The sequence below is a fragment of the Tachysurus fulvidraco genome, chromosome 2 (assembly GCF_022655615.1).
Source record: "Tachysurus fulvidraco isolate hzauxx_2018 chromosome 2, HZAU_PFXX_2.0, whole genome shotgun sequence".
NCBI classification, from domain to species: Eukaryota; Metazoa; Chordata; class Actinopteri; order Siluriformes; family Bagridae; genus Tachysurus; species Tachysurus fulvidraco.
In genome coordinates, this window is record NC_062519.1 from 17,286,421 (window position 1) to 17,303,920 (window position 17,500).

General features: G+C 43.1%; 1 protein-coding gene across 13 annotated transcripts in view; it reads left to right on the forward strand.

Annotated features, from left to right (window-relative positions):
• Nucleotides 1–17,500, forward strand: part of itpr1b (inositol 1,4,5-trisphosphate receptor, type 1b) — an 80,098-nt gene that overhangs the window by 14,194 nt on the left and 48,404 nt on the right. For 7 of the 13 annotated variants that reach the window (XM_047807016.1, XM_047807022.1, XM_047807035.1 and 4 more), the window contains 8 exons: nucleotides 1–114; nucleotides 1,312–1,460; nucleotides 2,039–2,150; nucleotides 5,029–5,064; nucleotides 13,053–13,088; nucleotides 14,147–14,194; nucleotides 14,859–14,988; nucleotides 16,647–16,834. The exon at nucleotides 1–114 is cut by the window's left edge and continues 71 nt beyond it. In XM_047807016.1, the coding sequence (XP_047662972.1) occupies nucleotides 1–114; nucleotides 1,312–1,460; nucleotides 2,039–2,150; nucleotides 5,029–5,064; nucleotides 13,053–13,088; nucleotides 14,147–14,194; nucleotides 14,859–14,988; nucleotides 16,647–16,834 (813 nt within the window). The remainder of the gene's footprint in view (nucleotides 115–1,311; nucleotides 1,461–2,038; nucleotides 2,151–5,028; nucleotides 5,065–13,052; nucleotides 13,089–14,146; nucleotides 14,195–14,858; nucleotides 14,989–16,646; nucleotides 16,835–17,500) is intronic. The other 6 variants (XM_047807050.1, XM_047807056.1, XM_047807040.1 and 3 more) reach the window with 5 other exon arrangements.

The following is a 17,500-nucleotide window of genomic DNA, read 5'->3' on the forward strand; positions in this document are numbered from 1 at the left end:
AACGTCGTACAGAAGACCATCTTGAACTGGAGGATGTCGGCTCGGAACGCGTCCAGACGAGACTCGACGATCGGCACGTCCAAAGACTACAGAAATATCATCGAGAGGCTACAAGTAAGCAGCAACACTCGAATGGCAGACACGTGCTTAAGCCCAGTTAAAGCACCAGGGATCCTACGTAGATCATGGGTCACTTTTACGTTAACATTATAAAAGATCGTTCGGTTGAATTCCTATGTCACCACAGCTGGGACAAACACATACAGTACAAACATTAGCACAGGAACCACGCTGAAACACACGCATAACAAACACACCGTATGTATCCACACGGGCACGCACGCACGTACGCACGTTCACGTCCCTAAGTCACACGTACACTTTCGCCTTTCTGTATAATGAAGGTTTGCTGCTGAGTTGAACAACACAACACAATCCTTTCTATTTTAAGACAATGGCATGAAGCAGTTAAAGAGAGAGCGCCACCCTAATGCACCCTTAGGCGTGCGTTAAAGACGTGAAAATACTGTAGATGGTGTGTGTACATGAACTTAGTAAGCTTTTTGTGTGTATCTCCCTTTGTGTGTGTGTGTATGAGAGAGAGAGAGAGAGAGAGAGAGAGACAGAGAGAGTGTGTGAGAGAGAGTGTGTTTGTGTGTGTGTGAGAGAGAGAGAGTGTGTGTGTGTTTGTAGGGAGTCGATCATACGATGTGTAGTATCACTTAATGTCACACACACACCATCCCTGTCTCCTTGTGCACACTCCCTGTGTGTGTTTGCTCTCCTTGTGACTTCAGACTAGACTCAGATACTTTACACTGATCTCAGACCTGTTCTGTCATGGTCTCAGTCACTGGGACACACACCTGGACTTTTAAAGGATGACACAGCAAGATATCACCATCCCCTGGTGTTTAGCTAGACCCTCGGGAGACGGTGCGAGCGCTAGGACAGGGCTGAAGACATCTACATTTCCATGCGCGTGTCCATGTAGCTTGTCCATGCGGCCGTCTTAACAGAGTCAAGTTCACAGTGAGGCGTCCGCGTTGCCACTGTTGGCATCGAGTTCTTCTTGTTCTCTAGTTAGGTGTTTATTTAATGTAGTTTGTACTGTTACTGTACACCCCCCCCCCTCCCACACACACACACTTTGTCTCCGATTTAATTGCGTACAGACATGAATGGTATTCTTGTCCTGGAAACTTGTCCTGTACATATTTAATGTTATTTAATCTTTTTCCCAGAGGTTGTGTTATATTCTATAAGGACATGTCCACACCACACCTCTGTATTTATTTGTGTGTCTTTCAGGACATTGTCTCTGCACTGGAGGACCGCTTAAGGCCCCTAGTGCAGGCTGAGCTCTCTGTCCTCGTGGACGTCCTTCACAGACCCGAGCTTCTCTTCCCCGAGAACACAGAGGCTCGGAAGAAGTGCGAGAGTGGAGGCTTCATCTCCAAGTAAGACCATCAGAAACATTTTCATCCTGCTCAGAGACCTGTGAGCCTTTGTCTGTGTCTGTGTCTGTGCCTGTGCCTGAGCCTGTGTCTGTGTCTCTGTCTGAGCCTGTGTCTGTGCCTGAGCCTGTGTCTGTGCCTGAGCCTGTGTCTGTGCCTGTGTCTGTGCCTGTGCCTGTGTCTGTGGCTGAGCCTGTGTCTGTGCCTGTGCCTGTGCCTGTGCCTGTGCCTGTGCCTGTGCCTGTGCCTGTGCCTGTGCCTGTGTCTGTGCTCGTGACTTATGATACAAAAGAAAATTGTTTGGTGTATTGCACATAATTAAAGCTGAGAGATATAAAGAGACAACAAATTTAATATATTTGTAATATCTCTGTCTCTCTCTCCTTCTCTCTCTTCCTCTCTCTGTCTCTGTCTCTCTCTCTCTCTCTCTCTGTCTGTCTGTCTGTCTCTCTCTCTCTTTCTCTCTGTCTGTCTCTCCCCCCTCTCACTCTACCTCTCTCTATCTTTCTCTCTCTCTGTCTCTCTCACTCTGTCTCTCTCTCCCTCTACCTCTCTCTTCCTCTCACCCCCCCCCCCCCCAGGCTAATAAAACACACTAAGCAGCTGTTGGAGGAAAACGAGGAGCGTTTGTGCATTAAAGTTCTTCAGACTCTCAGGGAGATGATGACCAAAGACCGAGGTTATGGTGAGAAGGTAAAAGCACCAACAACACCTTTGTTCGGTCCTCATTATTAACACATTTACTGTTAAAGTACTGACACACACACACACACACACACACTGCGTACAAACACCAGTGGATTCTGCTCTTTCTCTTATCTTCCTGACAGCTTTACAGATGCATCAGATTAGTCGTAGTCTTTGATGTGGGTTTGTGGGTTACCATCCCTGCGATGAACAAAAACATCAGCTACACTCAGCAGATCATTGTTTACAGACTCGACCCATTACTAAGACTCGCTGAGCCCCACAAGCATGTTCTAATCCCTAATAACTCATCCTATCTGGGTGAATGAATCCCCACACTAATATGACTCAGATCATCCCCTAGATAAAGCGTGTCAAAGCTGTGCTACCGGACGGCCGCAGTTTCACCGCGCATCCTGCAGGGCTCCACTTGACTCAACTCAGAAGTTATCTGTCATGTTTTTACTGCAACGACCAAATAAACACTCATCTCTATAAATCAGTAACTCCTCCAGCGCTGCAGCCAGCCGGTAGACGGGTTACAGACACTAAAGGCTATATCACCAAGCAAGATTCTGCGGTTAGCCAAAGCTCATGTCGGTGTAACGAGGGTGGCTCGATATTTGGCCAGAACTCCGGCTGTCACGGTTTCCTCTGCTTCGGACAAGAACAGCTGATATTCTGCGCTGTAGCTAAAGTACAGAAGACCCTTAAAACATACATTATCTGTCAAATCATATCTTGTTCAGAAATGTCCGATATTCAAACAAGTGAAACTAAACGGGGGGGAAATTATCTTTTTTTTGTGAACGTCGTGCTCTACAGATCGAAGCTCAGTGACATTTCACGACATGCGATAAAGCCGAGTGACTCTGCATGGACTTTTACACCGGCCTTCATTAAACTGAGCAAAAGTGTTGTCTAAAATAAACCCGATGACATGTTTCCATGTGGCTTAGCGGTTATCACGTTCGCCTCACACCTCCAGGGTCGGGGGTTCGATTCCCGCCTCCGCCTTGTGTGTGTGGAGTTTGCATGTTCTCCCCGTGCCTCGGGGGTTTCCTCCGGGTACTCCGGTTTCCTCCCCCGGTCCAAAGACATGCATGGTAGGTTGATTGGTATCTCTGGAAAATTGTCCGTAGTGTGTGAGTGTGTGAGTGAATGAGAGTGTGTGTGCCCTGTGATGGGTTGGCACTCCGTCCAGGGTGTATCCTGCCTCGATGCCCGATGACGCCTGAGATATGCACAGGCTCCCCGTGACCCGAGAAGTTCGGATAAGCGGTAGAACATGAATGAATGAATGAATGAATGAATGAACACGTTTCCACTCAAGAAATAAAAGAAGCCGTTTTAATTTTTATCGTCTCCGTCAGAAGTAAAAGTGTTTCTCTAAAGAAAAAGAAAAAAAAGTCTGACAATAACAACGACCTTTTTCATTTCCTTCTATTATCAGTTTATCAGTTTGCTCGTCTATACACGTTTAACCCTGTCCTGTTCGCCTGTGGTAGAATTACGAGGTTTCAAACATCACAAAATCCCGTAAATACCCGTCATCTGTTACCGTGGAAGGAAACCCAGAAGCTTCAGCAGTTGCTCTGCACAAAAAAAAAAAAAAAAAAAAAAAAAATTTCAGCCGCAACATGTTAACGAGTGTGGTCACATTTATTCAACATCGTTTATTAACTTTTGCTCATTTTTCTGAAAGGCGTCTAAACGGATTATACCAGGTTATAGAAATCACGATTAATTTTTAATCATTAATTTAATGAATTTAATTTTCTGTTTGAACCGCTGCATTTTTTTGGGTTTTTTAATTCAACACAATCCGAAAATTTTATGTTAAAATACTAAATACAGATGTTTACTTCATCCCGATTACAAGCAATATAAACAGCATATATGGTTAATCTTTGCCCTTTAGCTTGATTACATCACTTTAAAAAAAAAATAAAAAATTAAAGTGCTACTCGTTTTTTGTTGTTGTTTTTTTTTTTTAAATTAAAAAAATTATAATTTAATCAAGTTATGATTGGAAAAAAAAGAAAAAGTTTTTCCAAACTATCGATGTTTATGAATAACGTGTCCCACAGACCCGAACACCGTACAAGGGTTAAAGAGATTATACTAAACATTACAAGTTTTATCCCGGTCAGATGAAAAAGGTATTGAGACGATTAGGTGATGAAGGACGGGTGAAGATCATCTGTTAAACATCTATGGACCACCGGAAACCTTCGAGGTGACGGTCTGTAGCCAGTTTACGGTCTGTAGAGCGTCTCCGTCGGTCTCCTAAACGTCGGTGTAGTTACGGTATGTAAGGATCCGTCATGAGTCGCCGCTTCCTTTGTATAGTGATCTGGTCAGATGGCTGATAAACCGGACACTCGAAGGTCTTATCTATCTATCTATCTATCTATCTATCTATCTATCTATCTATCTATCTATCTATCTATCTATCTATCTATCTATCTATCTATCTATCTATCTATCTATCTATCTATCTATCTATCTATCTATCTATCTATCTATCTATCTATCTATCTATCTATCTATCTATCTATCTATCTATCTATCATTTTAATCATTCCTGTATTGTAAAGTAATGAGCCAGGACAGATGATATTCCGATTACTTTGACTTTAGACGTATAGTAAACGAAGGCGTAACGGGATGAGGTCAAGCGCTCGGTTTATTGTCTGCACTTTCCGCTGAGCTTGCTTAGTGATATACCCTTCTTATCTAGATCAAACTCTCTAACTCAGAGAGCTTTTTAAATGGCCTAACTACCCTAATGCCCCTCCCCGACCCTGTGGGTGTGTGTGCTGTTGGGTTCGGTTCTACCTCTTTTCCCTACTAACCCCAGGCTTGTGTTCTTCTCTTGCAGCTGATTTCCTTTGACGATGAGCTGGATGTGGTTGAGGTTGATCTTTTTGTCTTTTTTCCCCCTCTTCATTCTTTGTCTTCTGCTTCGTGCTTGCTTCTTCCAGTTTTGTGCTTTTAGTCTAGTGGGGCTTTTTGTTTAGGTTCTCACCACAAACATGTCTCCTTTTGTCTCTTTTATATATCCGTGTTCATGTGTGTATGTGTGTGTGTGAGAGAGAGTCTGAGTGTGTGTGTGTGTGTGTGTGTGTGTGTGCGTGTGCGCGCGAGCTTGTGGGTTGGAGTGAAATGCTGTTGTGTGTGTGTGTGTGTGTGTGTGTGTGTGTGTGTGTGTGTGTGTGTGTGTGTGTGTGTGTGTGTGTGTGTGAGAGAGAGTCTGCTAGATTTTCCCCACAGGACCATTGAGGTAACCACTAAAGTAACATGTATTTGAAGTCAGTTTCTCTGGAAACAAATATCACAAACACATCACAGTCCTTAGTATAAAATCGATGTATTTACTATAAAATTATACTTGACATTTGGTTTTAAGTTCATATGTTGAGACCGAGAGAGAGAGAGTGAGACCGAGAGAGAGAGAGTGAGACCGAGAGTGAGACAGAGAGAGAGAGTGAGACCAAGAGAGTGAGACAGAGAGAGAGTGTGAGACAGAGACAGAGTGTGAGACAGAGACAGAGTGTGAGACAGAGAGAGAGTGAGACAGACAGACAGACAGACAGAGAGAGAGAGAGTGAGACAGACAGACAGACAGACAGACAGAGAGAGAGAGTTTGAGGTGTCACGTATTTAATTTTTTAAAAATCTTCTGAGAATGAAACTCAGTCATAGCCAGAGTTTATAGTACAGAGTTTATGCTGGTGTGTATGCGTATTGTACGTGTACGTGTGTGTGTGTACGTGTGTGTACATGTGTGTGTGCGTGTGTGTGTACGTGCGTGTACCCATGTATATATATGTGTGTGTCTGTGTGTGTATGTGTGTGTGTGTGTGTGTACGCGTGTATGTGTGTGTGTGTACATGTGTGTGTGCGTGTACGTGTGTGTACGTGCGTGTACGCGTGTATGTGTGTGTGTGTGTGTGTACGCGTGTATATGTGTGTGTGTGTGTGTATGTGTGTGTACGCGTGTGTGTGTATGTGTGTGTGTGTGTGTGTATGATTTTACTTCTTCACACTGATGTGGAAAACACAAACATCGACATGCGGTGAAATTGTATTGACAAGCAGCGATTTACAAAAACCTGCCTTTTATTTAGAAAAAAAGGGAAGGCAGAGAAACAGTCACCTGCAGTCACACGATGGCTTTAGAAAGATTGTGTTTTGTGTGTGTGTGTGTGTGTGTGTGTGTGTGTGTGTGTGTGTGTGTGTGTGTGTGTGTGTGTGTGTGCACATACGTGTCACTTACCGGCATGCTACCTGTGAATGGGTTTGTGGCTGAGTCTAATGTCATTGCTGTCTGAAGGTGTCATATTTTTTTATTTCGTCTACTCATAGAGGAAGTTAAGACTTTTTTGCGGGTGTCGGTACACAGACAGGTTTATAACGTACGTGACATCCAGTGTGCAACATCTGCTGCTTCATTCCCTTTTAAAACTGTTTTTTTTTTGTCCAGTAGAAAACCAGTAATCAGTCCCCATTACAGTGGGACAGTGAGCCTAGCGACACGACGCTAACCTGGGCTTCATCATGCATATAATACACACTGTTGTGTTTCACACTAACACACACTAACACACAGTAACACACATTCCTGTGAGTAAAAGTTTTAGATTAACACAAAGGTAATAATGTGTAAATAACAACACAGACAAAGTAGCACAGAGTTTAATTCATTATTTATAGCATTTAAAATAAAATATCAGACAATATGTAGGTTTGGTATTGTGTTACTTAAGTGTATTAATATGCTGTGAAAATTGTGCGCATTGTATATGAATATTTTTGTCTTGTTGCCCTGTGTGTGTGTGTGTGTGTGTGTGTGTGTGTGTGTGTGTGTGTGTGTGTGTGTGTGTGTGTGTGTGTGTGTGTGTGTGTGTGTGTGTGTGCCGTGTGTGTGTGCATGCGTGTTCAGACAGTTCCTAAGTTCCTACAGTCATCAACTCTGGCATCTGCAGCAGCATTATTGTGTAAACCATGACAATCATGACAGAATGCATGAGCCAGTGCTGCTACAAAGCATGATTTGTGTGTGTGTGTGTGTGTGTGTGTGTGTATTTATGTGAGAGTGAGTGTGTGTGAGTACAGTAAGTGTGAGAGTGTCTGCGAGTGTGTGTATGTGTGTATTTATGTGAGTGTGTCTGTGACTGTGTGTGTGTGTGTGTGTGTGTGTGTGTGTGTGTGTGTGTGTGTGTGTGTGTGTGTGTGTGTGTGTGTGTGTGAGTATGTGTATGTGTGTATTTATGTGAAAGAGTGTGTGTGTGTGTGTGTGTGTTTGAGTATTTATGTGAGAGTGTGTGTGTGTGTGTTTGAGTATTTATGTGAGTGTGTGTGTGTGTGTGTGTGTTTGTGTATTTATGTGAGAGAGTGTGTGTGTGTGACCTGTATGTGTGAGTATGTGTATGTGTGTGTATGTATGTGAGCGTGTGTGTGACTGTGAGTGTGTGTGAATGTTTGTGTATTTATGTGACTGTGAGTGCGTGACTGTGAGTATGTGCGAGTATGTGTGAGTGTTTGTGTATTTATGTGAGTGTGTGTGTGACTGAGTATGTGAGTATATGTATGTGTGTGTATTTATGTGAGTGTGTTTGTGACTGTGTGTGACTATGTGTATGAGTGTGTATTTATGTGAGTGTGTGTGTGACTGTGAACGTGTGAGTATGTGTATGTGTGTATTTATGTGACTGTGAGTGCGTGTGTGTGTATTTATTTGAGAAAGTGTTTGTGTGTGCGTGTGAGCATGTGTGTGTTCATGTGTGTGCATATTTTAGATGAAAAGGAAGTTGTGTGTGGGTGTTAGTGTGCAAACACATACTGGGTGAAATGTGATGTAAAGTACATGACCTTAGTCGTATGATTTCATCGCTGAGGTACCGGTAAAATTCACACATTTCTGCTTCCTTTTTCCGCCGCGGTCATCGATCGTTTCTTACGGACCGTGTTTTGGAAAATACACTTAACCAGTTTCCATCCGAGTTTTTGTCATAAGCGAGGGGACAGAACAGAAGTGCGGTGTAGCCAAATCCACTCGTCCTGTCTGCATGACACGTCAGTGCGTTACACTACAGGACGGGCACAGACACGACGAGACCTGAGCGACGAGACCTGAGCAGTTTCAGTAAAGTCTCATGGCATTTAATACGGCCTTTATTATGATGGAACAAAACCTTAGCACTGATTTCTAACAGCTGTCTTCTCTCTTTTTACCTTATAAGCGCTTATAAGCAGTTTTATATCCGGAAGCTGCTCACGTTCATTTCAGCTTAACATCCAGAAAATGTTCCGTGATCTTTTATTCTAGTCGACCAGAAGTCGCAGAAATATTGAAACGGTTTTATTTTATTGCGACACACACATCAGGTTCTCTGCGTATCAGCGTTTGCTGATCTGAGGAGAATCACGGCTGCTTTAATCTCTGTGTTGTTCACTTTAACTTGTGTGAAAGCTCCCGATCTGAACTAAAAATTCTTCAAAGCGTTTTTCTGCGGCACTTTTTGCTACGCTGGAGGTTGTTGTGTAGAAGTGAAGCGGTTACGCAAATCAGCAGCAGGACGAACCACAACTGCGATCACAGGAAATGTTTTAAAAGCGACTGGAGGTCCGCCAGCTCCATCCGCCAGCTCCATCCGCCGTACTCTGTAGACAAGGATACTTCCTTACGATCGTTCTGATGATTCTTATAAGGTTTTCTTCAATGTTCAAAAGAGAAGAGTGCATTTATGTTCAGGCTTAAATGAGAATTAGGAATAGAAGAAAGGAACCTGTTTAATCTATCTATCTATCTATCTATCTATCTATCTATCTATCTATCTATCTATCTATCTATCTATCTATCTATCTATCTATCTATCTATCTATCTATCTATCTAGTCAAGTCAAGTCAAGTCAAGTCAAGTCAAGTCACCTTTATTGTCACATCACCACGGCACATGTGCCTTGGTGAGTGAAATTCTTGGGAGCGAGCTCCAGACATTGCAGAACCATTTACATACAGTAGTAACATAACATAAACATAAATAGAACAGTTTACAGACAGGTTAGAAAAAAAATGTGCAAAATGCTCAGTACCATTGAAATGTGCAAATGTGGAAAGGATTTTCCACATTTGCACATTTCAATGGTACTAAGCATTATCTATCTATCTATCTATCTATCTATCTATCTATCTATCTATCTATCTATCTATCTATCTATCTATCTATCTATCTATCTATCTATCTATCTATCTATCTATCTATCTATCTATCTATCTATCTATCTATCTATCTATCTATCTATCTATCTATCTATTCATTCATTCCGATCCTTTTTTAGCCCTGAAACAATTCTTTCTAATCTAATTCGACTCGTCTCCAAGGAGTCAAAAATAGACGGAGACGAACAGAGGCGTGAAGATGATCTGTAGAAGCTGATTCTGATTAGTCTCAAAGGAGGAACTGACCAAACCCTTTCTTATCTTATCTCTATTTGTGTCTGTGTTTTTTTTGCATGAACACACACACACTCACACATGACGCATTTTATCTCATTTTTTCCTGACACCGATGTCGTCGAGGCTATCTGCTCATCTTTAAAAACATATAGTCATGATGCATGCTGTGTGTGTGTTGTGTATGTGGTGTGTTGTGTATTTGTGGTGTGTTGTGTGTGTTGTGTATGTTGTGTATGTTGTGTGTGTGTGTGTTGTGTATGGTGTGTGTGTTGTGTGTGTGTTGTGTATGTTGTGTGTGTGTTGTGTATGTTGTGTGGTGTGTGTTTGTGTATGTTGTGGTTGTGTTGTGTGTGTGTTGTGTATGTTGTGTGTGTGTGTGTGTGTGTGTGTGTGTGTGTGTGTGTGTGTGTGTGTGTGATGTAAGAAGTTCTGAGCATTAGGGTGACACAGTAAGGCAGATGAGGGCGTGGCCGTGTTTTGTACAGGTGTGTTTAAGGCATCACAATCATTGTGAAACTATCACATCCCCCTTTCTGTTTCCCTTAGTGTGTTTGGGCTAATCTTAACCTCTTGGCCATGCCTTTGTACTGCCATCGGTGCCCAGTAGGGGTAGATATGTTCGTGTGTGTGTGTGTGTGTGTGTGTGTGTGTGTGTGTGTGTGTGTGGCCTTGTCCCAATTTCCTTCCTGTACACTGCACGATTCTTGGCTACACTGGGCAGCGGTTACATAAGGTCCGTTTGCCTTTTTCCCCCCCCTGGAATTCAGTCTCCATGTTGATGTGTGACCTTCTACTGTAATTGCCAGTAAACATGTGGCAGAGGCTGTTTACTGAGGGACACTGGCAGCAGTGCACACACACACACACACACACACACACACACACACACACACACACACACACACACACACACACACACACACTCAAACCGAGTGATGATGATATGATGGTCCGTTTTATAGCCCTTTCCCTTTCCCTTCCACTGTTAACCCGTCCAGTTCCCTTCTGTTATGTTATATCTCTATGGTGGAATCTCTCCATCACACAGACACACACACACACACACACACACACACACACTCACAGCTTGTTCTGCATAGTCAATAGTTGTCCCGGAGTGTGAACGATATGATTGTTCCTGCTCAGCTCTCTAAATTAGATTTATTATTATTATTATTATTATTATTATTATTATTATTATTATTATTATTATTATTATTATTATTATTATTATTATTATTATTATTATAAATCGCATCATCGTCAAAAAATGTTTCTTGTTCTTTTTGCTTTAAAGCTAAAAAATAAAATACAACGGCGAAAGAAGGTGTAAATGCTAATTACGGCAATTTTTGGGGCAATTTTTTTAATTCTTCGTCTAAGACCTACCACACATATAACGTAGGAGCTTTTCTCTCTGTATAACCGTCTCAGATCTCGGTTGAGTTCTGCACCGATGATAAATTACAAGTGCTACAATAATCCATGCGCGATTTAGATTACATAAGAAAAGTCGCATCATTTTGTTATTTAGTGACGTGGAGAATGCAAACCTCGAAGCAACGTTTAAAAAAAAAAAAAAACCCGAAGGATGTACAGATTATTTATGGATCGTGGTTTGGTGAAGTTCTTTGTAATGTAAACGAGCGTCAGCCCGCGACCGCGGGTCGTTTGTTCCGCCGCACGCATTTTGTTCTGCCTCCTCAGATCTTGATTGAACAGGGGAGGAAATGAACAAACGGTCTTAGCGACACACTACGCACGTCGTTTCTTCTGAACTGATGCTCGGCGTGATAAGCACGATGCTGGATGCAAAGGGACGTTTGTAAGTCACACCTTGCTAACATCACAAGGCTCTTCTTTTCAGCCCTTCATGCGAACATGCACAAAGGGAGATTCCTGGCTGGTAGTGTTATTACTCAACTGCGTGGCGTCGTGCGTCACCGGTTGTTATTACACCCCCCCCTCCCCCCAACCCTTTCCACACGTTGGCGAGTCTGAAGGCTGCTGCTGGCATTAAGACAACCGGCTTTCAAAGTTTTTTTTTGTTTTGTTTCTTCTGTATGTCCAGAGATCGGTGTCAGTAAACAGATCATTACCGTAAGCGGCGCACCGGCACCACGAGCGGGCCGAGCGCGCGCCGTGATCTCGAGCTGTTTCCGCATACGTGCGTCACGTTTTCAGCGTTCTGCCGACTGTTTGCTGTCCGTGTTGTGTGTGTGTGTGTGTGTGTGTGTGTGTGTGTGTGTGTGTAGAATCTCAGGACCATGAAGCTGTTCTCATGCTCTCACTTGCTCACCTCACATGATCCTACGAAAAAAAAGATCCTTTGTGTTATTTTAACTTTTAATGTTAACTACTGGCATACATAAGATGTATTCATGTCGGAATTGCAGGGAAGTCATAATATCTATCCTTACACAAGTACACACACACACACACACACACACACACACACACACACACACACACACAACTAACTTGGAGAAAACACACCCATTCATTTGTCTTTTATAGATAATGAATTTGTAGACAGACAGCGGCGTGTCCTCGTAGGTTCACCTTACATAAATACCTCCATCAACTCAGAAGCAAGCTACGAGAAGCTGGTTATTAATTAACACCTTGCCCTTCAAACAAAGGACTACTTTAACAGGAACAACGAGACCGGTCCGAGAGGAGGTCTTCAAACACAGGAAGGAATTAGTGTGAATTAGTCAGATCACATGATTCTTTGTGCACTGATTTTGCATACATACTTCAGTTTAAAAAAAAAACTCTAGAGTCACGTGAGGTGAGAACTAGCGCTAAAGGTGCCGTCGAGCCGAAGATAGGCGCTTTATGAACGGGACTAAATCTACAGTTAGACTCACAAAAATGCTCACGTGTCGTCTGAAACACTGCAGATGTTGATAATAGAGTATGAAGGTTCTACATCTGAAGGTCAGGGCACACGGATCCAGGAGTGTTCACACCCTGACCTTCTGATTAGTCTCAGGGTAAAATAAACGAGTTAAGAATGCAGAAGTGTCAGTGAAGCTTTTCCTGTAAGTCGGCTGTGTTTACAACCCTGCCTGTGCCTCGAGTCCCGGGTTCACCAGATGACCTACATGATGAAGCTTCGTTATGTAAGCCACGTGACTCTCCCGTTCCAAATATAGCACCTTGCCAACCGAGGGCTCTTGCGAGCGAATGCAGTATTAATGCGCCGTGTTAATGTCGCCGCCACGTCTTGTTTGTGCTTCCGTCAGATTCCTCTCGGGCTCGTCTGTCATGCGTGTTTTATCTCCCATCTGATCTGTTAGACAGTTTAGGGCCTGACCGGGGTAAAGAGATGAGCTTAAAAATAAGAAACTCTAAGGCACATGCATGTCAGGTTTGAGATGAGAAGTTGTTTGCATTGTGTTTTAACTAACTTTTGGATTTTTTTTTGTCTCCATTAGCTGGTTCCCCCGCCTGAGCCAGAGAACCTTGCAGAGGTGTGTTCAACACCCATATTTCGGAAGGAATATGGGTTGTTGCGACTAGTAGTCGATCTGTTCCATAGTGTCTGTCCAGATGCATTTCATTACTGCTATACAGCCCCAACACACACACACACACAGCCTTATCAGAACCATCCGTGTTGACACAGAGCCGACTTTCACATTTACACACACACACACTGAGCTCTGGTGAAGCCTCATCAACAGACCGATTGCACAGACTCACATGACTGCTCTGATTTATTTATTTTTATTTTTTTCCTGAGTGAAACTCCTCTCAAACATCCTCATCCCTTTATGTTCAGAGTACTGTTCTCTTTTCTTTTAGTAGGTTAGTTTGCGTTCGACGTGTCTACGGGTGTTATCTCACGCCGTATGCCGTTAACAATTTAACGCGGTTTATTACGTAACACGGGTTTAGCTTTTTTTCCCCCCTCCGATTTTAATCTCTTTTCTCACCTGTGCCAGGCATTTCCCAGGCTGGCTGCCTTTTGTTGTTATGTAATTAACGCAGTAATTGTAAAACATGAATAGAATCCACTCTAATCACACACACACACACACACACAGGATTGTTAGCGTTTGTCTTGTTTGTCTTTTAGGGTTTGGGGCTTTTTTGCACTAAAACTTACATCTAGTTTAAATGTTCACAAAGTGTTTAACGATTAATTACAGAGGAATATTATAATAACGTGTGTATTTCAGGTCTGTCACTCGATCCAGCGCTTATTATGTGCACACACACACACTCTCTCTCACACACACACACACACACACACACACACACACACACACACACACACACACAGATATGGATGCAGACATCTCTCATTTCCTTCATTTAACTGCATGATGAAATCTGTCCCATTTCCAACCCCCCCCCCACCCAGCATGCCATTAAAAAATGACTAATGTGGATAGAATTAATCCCTCCTTTCTTTTTTTTTGTTCCCCCCGAATGCCCTATCTCCCTCCCCCACTCCCTCCCCCTCCCTACTTCTCCATCCTCCCTCTTTCTCCTTCGGCTTGCTGCTCACTCACCTTGCTCTCAGGACCTTGATCCCAACCAGCCACAGAAGCAACTGGAGGATCAGAAACGGGTAGGTACAGTAGTAGCATGGCTCGAACCCGAGACAGCGGCCCCCCTGCTCGAGCGGCATGTCTCCATTCACACACTCCCACAGGCTGCTACCTTTACTAACTGCCTAACACTTCCTCAAGAGGAAACAGCCATCTGTATTTGCGTGCCAGGTTTTTCTACTACTTCCACTACGGTTGCGTGTCGTCTTGGTATTTCAGATCTACCCCCATGTCTCGGAAGAAGTCATGCTGGTTCAGGATTAGCAATTTTAAGCCACAGTTTTGACATCTAGCCATCCATAAGACTTTGAAAGTATAAACGAACACGAAACGTCCTCTTTGGTGACCTCTGGAGTAAGAGGCACGAGTCGAGGTTCACTCGTCATTTTTACTCCCAAGTGTACGATCGCTAATAATCGATCGCTCACGGTGCACATTTCCACCGGACGTGTGTAGAGACCCGTGGATTTCTATAAATTGTGCAGCAGCACTGAGACTTAGGGATGTACGGTGGTTCCCATGGCTACAGCTATCGACCTGTCGACAGATGATATAATAAATATTGTGTCTTTTATAGATTTGAGACGTTTCCTAATAGGCTTGGAGATTATAAAGTGACACGTCGAGGATCACGGCCGATGTTAGTGAAACTGGACCTTGTTTGACTTCTTCTTGTGTTGCCAGGGTGAAGCTTTAAGGCAAATCCTTGTAAATCGTTACTACGGCAACTTCAAGCCAGGAGGACGGAAGGACAGCTTGACCACCTTCAGCAACGGACCCATTGGCCCTGGTGCACAAAGTAAAGCTCCCACAGGTGTGTAATTGTAGACAGACTTCACCTACGGTTGAACGTGTATTGTTTGTGTGTATATAAGTAGCAAACACACTGAGTAAGTGTGTGTGTGTGTGTGTGTGTGTGTGTGTGTGTGTGTTACTTTTGGAACCGTTACAAAAGGTGTGTGTGGGGGCATTTGTTTATATTGAAAATGTCCCCCAGCGGAGAGGAATATCTAACAGCATCTACATTGTGGGATATTTGGCCCGTCCCCAACAAAAATAACTTGGTTAACAGTTATCTATAGTAACAATCATGTCAATGGAAAGTTCTCTTTCTCCCTGTGTGTGTGTGTGTGTGTGTGTGTGTGTGTGTGTGTGTGTGTGTGTGTGTGTGTGTGTGTGAGTGTGTGTGTGTGTGTGTGTGGGGTTTATGGAGACAATTTGTATACACATTTTGTGTGTATACCTGTTAGTTAAAGCTAATCTAGACCTATTGTGCCATGCACAGGGTTTGTAGAGGACTCAACATTAATTATTATTATTTTGAGTTGCCAGTCCCTCTCAGATTCCCCATATCTCAACCTTCCTCCTACTGTTTCTGTCTATATAAATCTATCTGTTTGTTTTATCATTTGGTTTTTGTTTTGTCTCTTTTTTCATTCATTCATTCATTCATTCATTCATTCATTCATTCATCTCTCTCTCTCTGTCTCTCTGTCTCATTCTCTCTCTCTCTGTTTCCCTCTCTCTGTCTCTGTCTGTCTGTCTCTCTCTCTCTCTACCCCCCCCCCTCTGTCTCCCTCTCTCTCTCTGTCTCCCTCTCTCTCTGCAGGATGCCATGTTGAAAAAGTCAAAAAGTCTCTCTCTCTCTCTCTCTCTCTCTCTCTCTCTCTCTCTCTCTCTCTCTCTCTCTCTCTCTCTTTCTGTATCTCTCTCTCTGTCTCTGTTTCTCTCTCTGTCTCTCCGTCTCTCTCTCTCAATCTCTCTCTCTCTCTCTCTCTCTCTCTCTCTCTCTCTCTCTCTCTCTCCCTGCCCTTGTCACCCTTGTTGTTTTGGTGCTGTATGTCCTACATCGACAGAGCCGTTACCCAGGCAACCAGAGCAGGATGCCCACGCTTTCTGTAGGAATAGCCTGCAGACGCTACAAGAATCGTTTATGTTTATGTCTTAGTGTTTATACCTTATGTAGTTTATATATAGTGTTTATACCTTATGTAGTTTATATATAGTGTTTATACCTTATGTAGTTTATATATAGTGTTTATACCTTATGTAGTTTATATAGTGTTTATACCTTATGTAGTTTATATATAGTGTTTATACCTTATGTAGTTTATATATAGTGTTTATACCTTATGTAGTTTATATAGTGTTTATACCATATGTAGTTTATATATAGTGTTTATACCTTATGTAGTTTATATATAGTGTTTATACCTTATGTAGTTTATATAGTGTTTATACCTTATGTAGTTTATATAGTGTTTATACCTTTCTACATTTTGTTATACAGTTTGTTGCTGTCCAATATTCCGAAAATTGAGCACATTTATTTCCCCGGTCACAGGAAGTCTTTCTCCTGTTTGGCATCTTGGTCTTGGATGCCTGCGTGTGTGGTGTGATGGTCAGATGTCCCACACACTTTTGACTTCTTGTGTAATCCTGCCCCCCATCTCCTCCATTCTGCCCCCTTAGGAACAACCGGAGGTTCGGTCGGAGCTCGAGGGGAGCTGAGCCTGGCTGAAGTGCAGTGTCACCTGGACCGAGAGGGCGCGTCTGACCTGGTCATCGACCTCATCATGAACGCCACCAGCGACCGCATCTTTCAGGAGAGCATCCTGTTGGCCATCGCCCTGCTTGAGGGAGGAAACCCTGTGATACAGGTACACCGTACCTACTCTTCTGTGCTGCTCTCTCAAACCGTCCCAGAGATTCGGAGTTTAAAGGCTGATAGAATTTGCATTGAATTTGTGTGTTAAAGTGCAACAAACGTGTTTTTTTTATTTGGTCACTAACAATCGTTTGAGTCACGGGTTAATAAACGGTGTGGCTGAATGACCCTTATTACTCAACACCGGTGACGTCTTTACCCCAGAGGCCGAAGCTCGGTATTGTTTGAAGAGACAAGATCGCGGTCCTCACTAACATCAGCACCTGATGAGAGTAATCAGCGATTATTGTCTGGATTTTACAGTAAGATTAAAACAGTGCAAAAAGCTTAAACTTCATTTCACTAAAATCACAAAATAATGTCGGCTTTTTGACCGGAGTAGAGAGGAGGAGAGAGATGTAGAGGAAAGACAGAGGTGCGCTCCTACAGTACATCTCCGATAATTCCAGCTCCTTACACCCCACCACCACCATCCCCCTGCCTCTGTGTGTTGCCATGTCAACCTGTCAATCCGCTGACCTCATGGTGAGGTTGCGTGCAGGCAGATGAGGTTGGGGGGCCTGGAGGTTTTCATCATTTCATCACACAGCACAGTTTGTGTGTGTGCCCGTTGGCTTGGATGTTGTGTTAAATTTGGTATGTGTGTGCATGTGTGTGC